General features: G+C 42.7%; 1 protein-coding gene across 2 annotated transcripts in view; it reads right to left on the minus strand.

Moving 5' to 3' along the window:
• Positions 1-14605, minus strand: part of AAK1 (AP2 associated kinase 1) — an 89525-nt gene that overhangs the window by 17503 nt on the left and 57417 nt on the right. The window contains exon 18 of one of the 2 annotated variants that reach the window (XM_054997343.1): positions 3610-3714. The exons of the other annotated variant lie outside the window; for it this stretch is intronic. Within the exon in view, the coding sequence (XP_054853318.1) occupies positions 3610-3714 (105 nt within the window). The remainder of the gene's footprint in view (positions 1-3609; positions 3715-14605) is intronic. 2 annotated transcript variants of the gene reach the window in all.

Here is a 14605-nt window from a genome sequence, read left to right on the forward strand (position 1 = left end):
TTACATTTCAAATGTTACACATTCTTGTAAAAGTACTTTAATTCACAGAAATCGGGTGGTTCGCCCCCTTTTTTTGGTTTCTAATATACAGTAGGTGATTACTTTGTTAAAAAAAATCCATTCTTTTTTCCATATATTTTCAGTATCTGACTATACAATAACTTTCTATCTAAAGCTTTCTCCCCCCCGCACCCCCACACACACCCAGTGTTATCCAGCCTCAGTTGCCTGTGCTTTAGGAATCAAAAAAATCAAAACAACCCCCCAAAATATAAAGATCTATCAACAATTTTACTAAGATCATATCCCACAGTTCTGTCATGTAGCTCATCTGGAAAGTGCAGTAGAAACACGCAAATGGACACAGCACACATAGGCAATACTTTATCATGAAGTGTGTATGCAGATTTAGAAAGATTCATACAGAACTGACAGGACAGATAAATTTCTATTTACAGAATTTGTTAAGCTAATCTGATGGAGGAGAGGTTTGGATGAGAGCTGTGGGTGGTGGGGAGAACAGAGAAAAATACTTAGGGACACCAAATGTCTTTCCTCTTTCGAAGAGAGGCTGATACACCTATAAGTTTAGTCATTCATACTTTCACACATGGGAGAACTGCACTTTTTTTAAAACTAATACAGCTACATACACATACACAAAGGTAGCAATAAGCTATTATTCCACTACGGAGCAAGGGTGGTCCTTCTCTTCAGAAGAACATCTTGAGTGACCGTGGACCCGAAGATCAGAAGTCAATGAGAGCAAGTTTACTATATCCAGTAGTTTGACGAAACCAAGCATATCAAGGTGGAAAGAAAAGGTAAAACCTATTCAGGTAACACTAAGCTGGAAAGCACTTACTCTCAACTGGCTGACAAGGAGTGCATGCTAGTTCTACAAAGACCAAAAGATCCAAATAAAGATTACAGTCATTTTGTCTACTGAGAAAGGAAAGTTTGGCTCCATGTTAGCACTATATGCAGTTACAAAAAAACCCCAAAGGTGAGGAAAAATAACCCTAAACAAACTTTTAGGTATATTCCAAGAAACTGAAGGGGGTGGACTTTCAGGGAAATCTGATGTTCATAAAAGTTTAGAGTTCCTCTACAGACCAAAACCCACAAGAGTATCCATCTGGTGCCATGATCACCTCTTCAACCAGGCCTTAGCCGTGCTTTTTACATTTTATGATGTTTTACAGTTGTAACTTTGCATGGGATAACTGCCATAGTGTTAATAAGCACTGTTCATTCCTAAGCAAGTTGTAGGACAGTAAAAGTTAGGGAGCAAACATCCTCTTTCAAAGTGCACAATCTTTTGGTCTATCCTCTGAAGGTCTCGTGAACCTAATTTTGGCACCATCCAAAATTGGGCCCAAACCCTTCCCAACAGATTGCCTTGCATCAGATAGGGCCAAAACTCTTCTCGCTGTCATTTTCTTTTTGACTTTTTTATATGAAAGAAAGAAGTTGATGAACAGTTTTGTTCCACTAGACTACGGCAGGGGGCAGGGGAAGGAATATTAATCAAAGGCATTTCTAGCAAGGTTACATGTAATTCATTTTTAGGGAGGGTTTTTCATTGGAGCTATGGGGTAAATTGCAGCAAGGTGGTTAATGAACAATAGCACTCCTTTAGGGAAAGAGGCTAGGAGAGCAGGTTGCACAAGGAATTGCAGGAAGCTGTATCAAGGACGTGCTGTAAAGGAGTACACAGAAGTCCCAAGAGAGGGCTCCTTCCATTTGCAGGGTTATTTTAAATAAAAACCAAAACCAAAGCCACCCAACATCTAAAGATAGCTCCTTCAGGGGGTGAAGGGAAAAAAGGAGTTGGATTTAGGTACGTTACAGAAACCACATGTGTTACTGATTGACTGCTACAGGTCTATGAGCTGATCCACTAGCAGTAGAGACCTGGCTAGGTTGGGAAGACTGGATTCAGAGCTTCCACTGTTGTTTCTAGAATGCCCACCTGAAAGTGTGAGAGATAGCAATTCAGTATTGAGCAAGAGACAAATGAAAAAGTTAGTTTTTTTATTTTTTTTAAATGATATTCACAAGCAAGCAAAAAAGAAAGAACAAGCTAAAAACTAGAGAAAGCAACTCAGAATCTAACTAGGTTTGTTAGAATTAGATGCAGAAACCTCCCAATTTAATCCATCAGTCTCGTTATAGGCAGAGTCATAATATCCTATTTCAGAAGGATTTCTAATTTTTCCACTCGCTTTTACAAAATTAAACCAGCTGGCAGCCCAGCTACTAAACATATGCAGCACTCCATAGTAGAAACAATGGTTGGGGTTCAGGTCTTTAGCCCCCACCCCACAATCAGCTCAATTCATCCTCCTTTCCCCAGTAAAGGGCATATTAACAGGGCTATATTAATAACCATCATGTTACAAGAAAGCATGTTACAAGAAACATTCCTTGGACTGGGCTCTTTAAGTATGGCGTAGCTCAGAGAACTCAGTGACTGCTCTTTCACTGGCAGAACATGAGATTAGTGGTCTTATTCTTCCTATTCTAAAGAGGCTACTATCAAGGAACAGGAGAGGATAGAACTGGTGGAAGAGAGGGATGCTCCTGTGTATGGCCACAAGTATATGAGGCTACCTTAGTTGCGCATGTACATTGGGGAGGGGATGCAATTTCTGGACTACATACACAGCCACCAATAATTGTTCAGAGGGCTATCTGTTCTCTCTGGGATATTACTTTAAAAACATTTCCCCCTAATCTCTACAGCTCATTTCTCACTTGTACATTCTGTGTACAAGGGATTTAGTTGAGATGAGATATTCAAAAACACCCCAACATCTCATGTGCTTCCCACCATTATAAAATATGTTAACTGTTTTAGGGGTTACCATGTTTTGATGCTTTGGGCCACCTCGGAAGTCTCCCAAAAAACACAACCCAGAATCAAAGCGGGGAAATATCCTGGACTCCGCGCTTTTTTGCTGTGTGACCTTGTGCCTGGATGTCTTTGGACAGATGTCAATAGAACCTTCCATTGCAAAATATCAAAGAAAGGAATTTATTCCGCAGATGCTTCCACTTAATTGTGGTCCAAAGAATCATGAAGTTCTATGTGCCCAAGCAGGGGGGAGGAAGTTTGACTAGCTCCTCTCAAACAACGTACTACGGAGTGAACTAATTTGAAACTGACAGGACAGCCAAAAATCTCTTGTAGTAAGAGCTTAACTGAGTTTTCAGATTCTGTTTGTACATCTCTGTAGCAAAATTTGGACTACAGATCTCAGTTCTACTGAGGCTTTGGACTGGAGTCAACATGTCCCCCACAAGATGCTTGGAGGCAATTTTTATGTGATCCAAAGAGGGGGTGGTGACAGTGGCGGCATCTCAGATTCCGTCTAAAGTCTCAGTTATTGAAGATGGAGGTCTGCTTTCCCTATCGGTGGGCTTGTGATCTCTTCAGCCAGAAAGGCAGCAAGAGTCATTTAGTGCTGTCATACTACTAAAAATGAAGAAAACTGAGCTCAAAAATGGTATAACCGAAAGCTTACATTTTGGTTATTGGGAAGACACAGCGCCTACAAAGGTGTTGCCTTGAGATCTCAGTTCACCCCACTCTTTCTTACTTACCTTGTGAATTTTTGGATATCAACACAGGGATGGGGTCAAACTCATCTTCTGTCACTTTTTCAGAATCCTCTGGGAAATCAAAGCCCGAGATCAGGTTAGTATCTTCTGCAGCATGATGGGGAGGATGGTAGTAAAAAAGGGGGGGGGAGCAAAAAGAGATAGAGCAGAGAAGGCCAATTAGGTTGTCACCAAAACAATGTTAGCTGCATATGTTTTGTGGGAGAAAGTTTAGAAGCTAGAGAATAAAACAGATAATGCCAAGTGAGAAGGTCTGCTGGGTTTTTGACAAGAAAGCCAACGGATCCACAAAATATATGAAATATATGAAAATAAATATATGAAATAGGAAAACACACACAACAGAGGCAATTTGGGTGAGAGAAAATAGCCAAGTTACATCAGACAATTAGGAGTTATTAACTTTGTCTGAGACTCAAGTCTGTAAAGCCCACCCAAGTCAAGGCTAGTGAAGAGAGACAGAAAAATGTGTCAGACAACACAACTGCCTTTCATACCTAGCCTTTGGCAGGCTCAGAAACATTAACACAGAGGCACCATTTGTGAGAACAATTTTAGGTGGGTAATCATGTTGGTCTGCAGTAGAACAGCAGGATTTGAGTCTGGTAGTACCTTAGAGACCAACAAGATTTTCAGGATGTAAGCTTAAGAGAGTCAGAGCTCCCTTGTTTAGAGAACAGTTGCCACAACTGAGATGCTACAATTGGGCAAATCAGAAGAGCAGTGTAGTGGTTAAGGGTGTGGGACTAATCTGGAGAGCCGGGTTTGATTCCCCACTCCTCCACTTGAAGCCAACAGGGTGACCTTGGGCTAGTCACAGCTCTCTGGAGCTCTCTCAGCCCCATCCACCTCACAGGGTGTTTTGTTGTGGGGATAATAATGGCATACTTTGTAAACCACTCTGAGTGGGTATTAAGTTGTCCTGAAGGGCGGTATATAAATGAAATGTTGTTATTATTATTATAAACACCAGTTCTTCCAAACGGCATTGCTATAAGGGTACCAATAGCCACATGCTTGTTGCAGTTTCTCTGAGACGCTAAGGGGGAGAGGGAGAGAATCATATAACCGCTCCACTCAGAGCCTAATCATGCCAATTATAAATTCTGATGCAGATTTGAACAAGAGTCCCCTTGCTTTTTTCTTGGTGGTTTTCTTTGAAGCAGATGTGGCACTCCAGGAACAGTGGCTAGTGGCCACAGAATTCTGGAACAGCAGGTAGGATCAGGAGGTCCCAGGTGATGTCACAGGAGATGCCAGAAGTAGCATGGGTGTGGCTCTCTAGATGCAAGTGGTACACACCCACGGAGTGCCAAAGCTTGGTGCATGCCCACAGACATATGGAAGGGCAGGTTCCTGGGACAAGACAGGGAAACAGCAGAAGAGCATTCCCACTCCTTCGCCCAGTAACAAGCAAGCTGAATCACACAATTCTTCAGAACAACGAGAACAATTCAGAAGTCAAAAATTAAAGTTCAACAATAGCAGCAACTTAACCAAAAGCAGTTTTCAAAATCGCCAAAGCTCTGTAAGAAACCAAATCTACTTTCAAACTGCAGTCGGCTATTTTAAAAATTGATTACACAAAATTTCACTCCCATTTCCTCCAAAGACTGGCTACTATGAAAAAATAATAATAATCTGGAACTCTCTCGGAACTGTTCATTTCATCACCACATAAAATTAATCAAATTACTTCTAAAGCAAGGAGACAAGGATCAAGTGGTAACCAGTTCCATAAAAGTAAATCAACAAGGTTAACTCTTTGCTTCTCACTACTACTATTAACATGGTGGCTCCATTCATACCCATCGTAGCTCACCACCCAGACAGATGATTATACAAGGAACCCTTGTTCTTAATAGCTTCCTCTGTGCTGATGCTTTGTTTTTCCCAATATAAGATGCAAACATTGTAACTTCATGCAGATGCTTGCAGTATAAGAGGAATAATCCTGTAGATGTTCAGTAGTAAAATACACATGTTCAGTTGGATCCTACCAGTTTTTCTACTCAGACTCCTCCCAGTTCCCCTCCTCACTACAGTGCCCTTGCCACAGGGCTTTTGTCCATACAGGCCTCATGGACCTCAATTGCTAGTAATTCTGTTTTGGTGGTTAAGAGGCCCCCTCCTCCTTCATTCACCAGTGGAAGCTCTGGCAGGATCCAGCCCCTTGCATGTATGAAGAGAAGCAGGAGAATTAAACACAGTTTTATCAGTCTACATGGTACCTAAGCAAAAGATGGGCCCCTGTCCAGAGAAGGTTATAATTTATGTTTAAAAAACTGGGATGGAGAAGACAACAGGCGGACGAGACAGGGGAAGGGCAAAGACTCACAAGGAATGAATTCTGGGAAACCTACTCCTATTTAGGCTTCACTTGTTGAGGATGAAGTTAAAGGAACTGCATGGGAGAGGTAAATTTTGGGCTGGGCCTTGAAAGAAGCAGGAAGAAAGACAGCCCCATAGAAGCGTTCTGGGTCTCCCAGACTTAATTCCTAGCATCTTCTGTCAAAATAACTGTATAAAAAGACCAGGAAAGATTCCTGACAGAGTCCTGCCCTCCTGAATCACTAGACACACCGCTTGAAATAAACCCTGGGAACAGCCAGTGATTGGCTTGATTCAATAAAGCATGACTTCTCGGGACACTGCTACCAGTCGAGAAAGCATATGTATTCAAAAGACGAAGAGCCAAAGACGATAAACCAGATCTGTGCTAGTATACGCTGGCATTGCCCCAATTTAATTTCACATATTTTCATTTTTCAGTACATACCGTCCTGCCCCACCCTGGCCAACCTTACAGTGCAACCCTATGCAGATTTACTCCAATCTAACCCCATTAAAATCAACAGGCTAACACTTGGGGAAACTTCAGATAGGATTCCACTGTTAAGCCTCCATCAGTATACAATGCTAAACGGTACTTTACCTTTGTGAGTTTGGGATGAAATGGTTAAAGGGGCAAACTCATCCAGAAGATCAGCAGCAGGGTTAGAAAGCAGAGAGCAGTCAAGCAGGGAGTCTTCCCCAGTGACAGAATCTGATTGCAGTTAGCAAGCCACAGCAACGGAAGCAGAAAACAGCACATGGAAGAGTAGATTAGCAACGATACCTCTGCACCAGTTGGTTGGATTCTCCCCTACCCACCCTGAGCCCTTGGCTGGCAACATGTTAAAAGGTACTCGACTGAAGTGGGAGCAAAATTGGTTGTTTCTGAAACAACTCAACGTATGCAGGAGGACTTTGGACAAATTACTTACTCATCTATTCTGAGGGTGGGAGAAGGAAAATCAGCTGCATTTATATTTAAAACTAAGCTTAAAACCCTTCTTTAAGAGCTCCAAGCCAGACTCTTGGCCAACCTCCAATTACCAGCACCAAAAACCTTAAGAAAACAGTGCGCTGAAATAGCCATCATTCCAGTGCATTCCCCTTTATGTTACTTATACTTCTGAAAGGAGCTTTATTTACAAGCCTGAGTAAGAATTTGTGATTTGGGGAGAAATTTAAAGGGGCTGGGTGCTGGATCTCAAGGGACAGAAATTCATTACAGTTATATTTACGTATTGTAGAGGAGGCGGATTCATGTCTGCTAAAATGCTGGGCCTTGTATTTTGTGCATAGCCTTGATTTAATAATTTCCATGTTTACTGCCTTCCTTGTCTGGTTATACATACATATCCTAGCAGCAATACACAGATGTGATTTTTGTTTTTTATTAATAAAACCATAAGTACGAATCAGTTGAACTTGCAGGGAGACCCAAAGCTGGGAAGGCAAACAAGGCCACCCGTTTCTCTCACTGCCTGTTTCGGCTTCATGCACCCCACCAACCTGCTCTGTTTGCAGCCATAACGTCTGTCTGCGATGGCACACACTGAGGAACAGGGGCCTCAAGGCCTGGTATGAGACTGTCAACAGTTAGGTCAGCTTGTCCTTTTCGAAGGCACAAAAGAGCAGAACAGAAGCCACAAGTTAGATCAAATTCAGCAGAGGCAGAACACAAAGAGAAGGCAGAAGGCTGAACAGATGAAACCTGGACAGACAGAGACGTTTTATATCTGTGTTACAGTAAAGTCTGGTTATTGGCAAGACTTCATTTCGAAATTACTTTTCTGTAGCTAGAGTTTATTCCTATGCACACAGTAAAGTTCTGGAGCCCAATTCACTAATGCCTTTGTGCAGTGCTTTTTTTCTAAAAAAATGTTTAGGGGTACTCTCAGTACGTGGGAATTCCAACAAGTTAAATTTTTTACTTTCTCCCGTTAGATTCACAAAATGTTTAGGGGTATGCGTACCCCTGCGTACCCCCAGAAAAAAGCACTGCCTTTGCGTAATTCCAAGATTGTTTTAGGATCCTCCATTTTGTTGAGGCTCTAGTTCATAAGAACACGAGAGGAGACCTGCTGGGTCAAACCATCTAGTCCATCTAGTCCAGCATCCTGTTTCCCACAATGGCCGGCTGGTTGCTCCAGAGGCCCAAGTCTCTACTGTTGCCCCGAACTGGTATTCAGAGGTACCTCTAGCGGCATGGAAGTCTTTTCCCTATGGTGATGTGCATGAACAACTGAATTGCATGGACAAGTACATGGGGTTCTCTCTCCCCCAGTCATGGGGGAAGGCAAAGGTTACGTGGGAGGAGGCAATGTAGTTTGCCCCAAGATGTCCACCCATCATCCTTACACATATCACACAGCAACAAACGCTGCTATTGTGAGACAATGGCTCCCGTGCACGTGAAGGGAGCATGTCTCTTTTTTGCATGCTGCGGCGACAGATTAAATTACTCCCCACTTCCCCCCACTAATAAATGGTTAGCAAGAAACTACCTTAGAGCCCAGTTGTTTAGTTTTTTAAATGTCTAGGCTGCAACTACCGAAGCCTGAAACTCAGAAAGCATGCTGATGCACACTGGTGGAGTTTCAGCCTGCCTGTCAAGGTTTATTACTAGAAAAGCAATTATCTTGGGGTTTGAAAAAAAATTACTTGTCAGTTACATGTTTGCAACTTAATGGACAACTTTAATTCTTAGCCAGCCTGTGAAAGAGTGCACATTAAAGGGGTCTGGAACATCACATAAAAAAATTCAGTGAACACATCCCACCACCATCAACCCAAGCACCACCTCTGATACCAAGAGATATGAACCATGTGCTTGGACTAAACTACATATGTTCAAGATGCCCTGGAACAAGCATATACCAAGAGAAAAAAGAAAACCAGGCCTTTGTTTCCCAGACCTTTAAGCAAGTTAACTAGGCACACCTACAAAGGAGAAAACTTATAGTAAAAGTGAGGAACTGAAGCATCAAAAACTTAAAAGTCTCTCTGCCTCTTCCTTTTAAGCTCCTCAAGCAAGAGGGGGACACAACCCCATTTCTACAGAAAGAGCCGTAAAATGGAATCAGACAGAAAATACAGTCATTGATTCCGCACACGTTGGATTATGCACTTCCAATCCTCTTTAGAGATCATTTGGAACTGAATTTTTCATGTGTGAAACAAAAAATCCACTTCAAAACAATTGCTAAAGTGCATTGAAAGTGCATTATCCAATGTGTGCGGAATCAGCCATTGTTGGGGGAGAAAACACTTTTAAACACACTGCTATGGAGGAACACTTCCCGGAAGTAGAAAAGAAGCATACTGGGGAGATGGGTGGCCTAGAACACCTCAATATGCTTTTCTTTTTAGCATGCATCAATGTCTACTATGATACACCAGCCTGTTCCATCAGCTTAGGAGTACGGCCCCTTCAGCCACATGCACGTCTCTGGCCTCGGTGTCTCTTTGGGAGTGAATAAAAAACAAAGGGGAAAGCGTGAGATTACTCTCAGGAGGACCAGTTTTGGTGAACTAAAGTTTGGCGTGAATTAGTTGGGGGGGGGGGAGAAAGAGGGCACAGCTTTGGCCAGGGGGGCAGGACCTCTCCATGACAGGTTTGATGCCAAGTTCTTGTCAAAGTATGAAAATAACTCTGGCAAGATTCAGAAATTGTCAGATCATTCTAATCTAAGTGACAGCTAAGTCATATGATCATCCAAGGTTGTAAGGTTGCATCAGCCAGATGTGCTGAGTGCAAAGGTAAAAGCTGATTGGATGTAAGTTATATAAATGTACTCTGTGTACAGTGTATTGTGTGCCTGCATAGGTATCAGTCTGGCGAAGCACTTTGCCGCTCTGAGTTGTAAAGGCTATTGGACTGTGTATATATATCTCTGTAAATAAATCTGTATATAGTTCACGTTACTTGGTGTGGTCTCTGCTGCATCTAACCTGCTAGCCAGTAAGCTGCTAGAAAGCTTTGCGTCAGTTCTTGGCCTAGATTGCAGGCAATGCCAACCATTTGGTCTGCCATGCTAACATCTCTTTACATAAAAAGTCATGCTTTGCAGCCTATCCCTGACTTCCCTTTGCCCACATGCTGCCCATGGTTCAAACATGCCCCAGTGATGAGCTAACATGCAGGACAGAATACACCAGAAAGGTTGTCAGGATTTTACCATTCACAGCATCGGAGGTACTACCGAAGGGATCTGCAAGAGGCAGGATATCGGGGAGCAGAAGCGCAGGCTCAGGAGATTTGAGACCCTCAATCAGTTTTTCTGGCAGGGGACAGGAAAGCAGGAAGGAAGGAAGGAAGCAGAAAGAAAGCAAAAGAACACAATTTGTTAAAAAAACGAATGCAACTTGTTGAACAGGGTAAGCGAGCAACCAAAAGGGTTTATATTAGCAGCACTTTTAAATATGTGCAATGTTACATCTTTTCTAACCACGTTATTCAAGTTGGTAGTTCAACCTGGAAAAATCTTGGGCCTGCCTTGCACTTCGTCAGCTCACCTTGAACAAATAAGGAACACAAAAGTATTTCAAATGATAAGAATACAGCCAGACATGGGTAGTTTCCTGTGCCCAGGTTGTTCCATATAATTGGATTTTAGCACCCCAGTACTAGTTGGCTAGTGAAAAATGTGCCTCGAAGAAGAAAGCCCACAACAGGTGCCGAGTTGTATTATGCAAATTAAGCATCTTCACACAGCCCCATTGCATTTCATTCCAGTGTTTCTGGATATACCACATTCAAGTATTCCAGCTGCTAGCTTAGCAGGCTCAGCAACCTGATCTCAGCATCGCCAGATTATCAACCGTTTTTTTGGCACATGGCTCCAGATCAGTCTGCGCATGTAGTATCATTGATGGTCAGAAGGAGCAAATCTTCAATAGAAGGAAATAGCATGTCCACCTGTGAAGCAATCATTTCTCCTCCAGGGGGCCTTTGGGCAGACAGTGTCTCTCCCCAGCCCCAAATTATGTTAATAATGTGAAGCTGTGGCAGCTTAAATAAATTCTATTCTGCAGAAAAACTGTTTCAAAAGCAAAATTCAAGCAGAGATGGCAAAATCTTAAGGTACTTCATGCAGGGCCACATAAAAACAGAGAGATTGCTCAGTACACTTGCGGGTCAACAGTACTAAATTCACAAAGACAGAAAGAGTGTTTAAGAGTTCTTAGAAATCCCACCTACAAACCTGAAACCCTTGGGGTTTACTGTATTGTTCAGAGGTATCTCCCTCTTCAGCCAGCCAGCTGGCATGGAAAGAAACACCGGCAAGAAATCTGAATGCAAAGGCTATGCAAAACCTTTTATTAGGACCAAAAGGATGTGCAACTTTTCGAAATCTCTTTGACAGGTTGGATGTTAAAAGGGGGGAGGGAGAAAGGATTTTTCAGACCATTATCTTGTCTGTATCACATGTAGACAGCCAGGGAGACTTAAGACTGTGGTGCTGCATAAAGCTGTTACCAGGTTGCACTGTTGGCCTTCTGGGCAGCCTCCAATCACAATATAAAAACCAATGGTTATAAAAAGTCCAGCCTGACAAAGCATTCAAGCTAATTCAAAAGCCTGCAGTTTTGCATTATTTGTCTTAATGGAAGGTATTTCACTGCTTTTATTTTTAGGTTTTGTTTTAGATCAGCACCCTACAACCTCTGCCAGTTGCAATAAATATACACTGTATATTTTACTTTGCAACTGCACCCTGCAACTAGGGCCAAGCCCCACAAATCCCCCCTTTCACAATTCAGCATCTGCAGGTCCTGGCTTAAATAGGGATCGGCAAAGAAGCTGGGTTGCAGAACTCTAAATGAGAACATCCAGGAAACACACAGACCAGTACACTGCACGTGCTAGCTTCCACACAAGTGCCATGATTAGTTTGCAAAGTATTTGCAGTTTACCATGCTAGGGATTAGCTGCATCAGTAAACAACCAGACATCTTACTGAACAATTTCATCAGGAGAAAAGAACAAGGAGTAATGAGTAAAATTCAAAGCACCAAATCAGGAGTGACCTGCCCTAAGAGACCTCTGTGATCTCACACCATGGGCATGCCAAGGTACACTGCAGTTTCTGGGGCCACGCTTGCTCAGGATTACAACAGACCCATAGCAGACACAAAGGGTACCGAACTGGAATCAGATGCTAGAGGGGATGTAGCTTGGTCCAGCACTTCATATGCTGTACTACGCTAAACAGATAATGCGTAACCTTCCCCTTCAGCTGATTTAATACAGTAGCCAGAACCTCTCCTTGTATACACTAAAGCAAAAGCAGGTGCAACTCTGCACTAGCTGCTCTTGACTTTTTCTTATTGAAATCAAGGAAACACGTCTCTATTTGCGACCCTAACATCCTACAAGACAACATGAAATCTTTGCCTTCTGTCCCTAAAAGCCAAAATGCATAATGCATTATGCAAATTGGGTTCCTGGAGGTCTGCAATTAGTTGATTTGCATGAAGAGAGCTTTGAGTCTCTCCACAGCTGTGTGCAAATTTTCTTTTGACTGATTTGCTGCACGCATGTTTAGTAACCATGATCTGCATTAAAAAAAAAATCTTAAAAGGAGAAAGCTTGAAAGGGACACAGGCCAAAAAAAAAAAAAGCCTCTAGAAAGAAGAGACCAAAAGGGACGCTCATCTTTCTCTCCCTCTAATGAAGCAATTCTTCACTAAGTGCCATAATGACCTTTAAGAGTGGCACCCAACAGCACCATCTGTGCAGAGTCCACACTAGAAGAATACAAAGTATGACACACACACACACACACCATAATTAAAGAATCTATTATTATGGAACAACGATAGTGTGTGAATATGCCCTAGGAGATGGTTTTTAGATAGACACTTGGGTATACTTATGTATTTGGGTATATAACAGGAAGCACTACAAGGCTTACTTGTTTGCCGGGGGGGGGGGGTGAAAGACAATCATATTTTAAGGGTGGGGGGAGGAAGAGATTTTATCTTGGTTTTAATTTGGAAATTATTAAATCATTTCGTAAGGCGCCTTTAACTATATAGAAAGAAGGGGTATTAATGCTTAAGTAAGTAAATACTGTAAAATGTGAACAAATGTTTTTCCCGCTGTAAGGGAGTCAGGACCAACTGTAGCACCCTGCAAGTTCACAGTCCATGGCAAATCATAGTTTTGTTGCTGAATTGTATATGGGGCAGGGCTGCCAAACCTCCGAGGGTGCCTTCCAGAATTACAGATGATCACTTCCCCTGGAGAAAATGGCTGCTTTGGAGGGTGGACTCTATGGTATTAGAACCCAATGAGGTAGGGTTGCCTGGTCTCCCCATCAACCATTGGGATGGGGGGGGGGAGACACAGGAAGAATTTCATTCACTTTACCGATCTTTGTGCATGTACTCCTGCACCCTGCATCAGCGGCATCACTTCTAGAAGTGATGCTATCATGCCAGGCAGTGGAAGCACATGTAAGGAGCACAGCGCATCCTGTGAAATGACATTACTTCTGGAATTGACATTGCAGTGGGGTGCAGGAGCACTTGCACCTATTTTCATGGGCTGCCTGCCAGTGGTGGGAGATTGATGGGCAGCCTGCCTCCTCCCACCAATTGCCAGCAATCAACAGGTGGAAGGGCAAACCACAAGGAGCCTGCCTGCCACTGGTGGGCACCTGGCAACCCAATACTGAGGTTGCTTCCCTTGCCAAACCCCATCCTCCACAGTCTCTAACCCTCTCCCATCTCCAGGAATTTCCAAACCCAGAGCTGGCAACCTGGGAGGGGGGAGCCATTTTGGCATATTCTTCGGCAGGAGCAGCTGTGTTTAGAACTAAACTATACATTTACCTTTATACTTAGCGTGCGCATTGGCTGGCCTAACAGCTTCTATTCATGGTTTTAATTTGTTGCTTGTGATTGGAAGTTTTAACATTCTAAAATAGGTTTGTTCTTGCTTACATAGGTCACCTCAGGGCACCCTTGTGCTCAAAAGATGGATAAAAATTAGGAAGAAATAATTTCACCACACTTTATTTGGCAGCAACTATCTTTGCCTTCTAGGGAGAAGCAGTTACCTTCTCGGGAGATTATGTAATGTGCTGCGGATTTCACCAAAGATGAGGGCTGAGGCTCTCTGTATGAGCTTCTCTAGCCCCTGGAGAGACTGCTGGTAGACCAAGGACTGCTCCCTTCTCCAGCATTACGAGACACAAGAAAAAGGGATACAAAGAAAGGAGGGCAACGTATGAGTCAGCCTTTAGACAAGCTTCCACTGGAAAAGGCTTAGCATCCACAAATGCTCTTCAAGATTAAAATTCATAAGTTTGTTACAAACACACACACACACACACACACACGCACCTGCATGCACAGTTTTCTTTTTAAATCCACCACATGCTGTCACATATGCTCTGGCTAAAAACCTCAAAGAAGCAAAATGCTAAAAATTACTGCAGGGATCTTTATTAGGCAGAAAGAAAGAAAGAAACAATGATAAAGTGCACTTCAAACAATTGTTTGGCATAATCAAGAGACGAGACTTGAACAAGCAATGCACGTCTCCAACCACATTACTCACTCGTGAGCCATGTAAAGGAAAGAAAAGGGCAGCTATTTCAATAAAGCACACAGCAACGTAGTCCTTTTTTTTGTGCAC

This window comes from Eublepharis macularius, chromosome 14 (assembly GCF_028583425.1).
Source record: "Eublepharis macularius isolate TG4126 chromosome 14, MPM_Emac_v1.0, whole genome shotgun sequence".
Taxonomy (NCBI): Eukaryota; Metazoa; Chordata; class Lepidosauria; order Squamata; family Eublepharidae; genus Eublepharis; species Eublepharis macularius.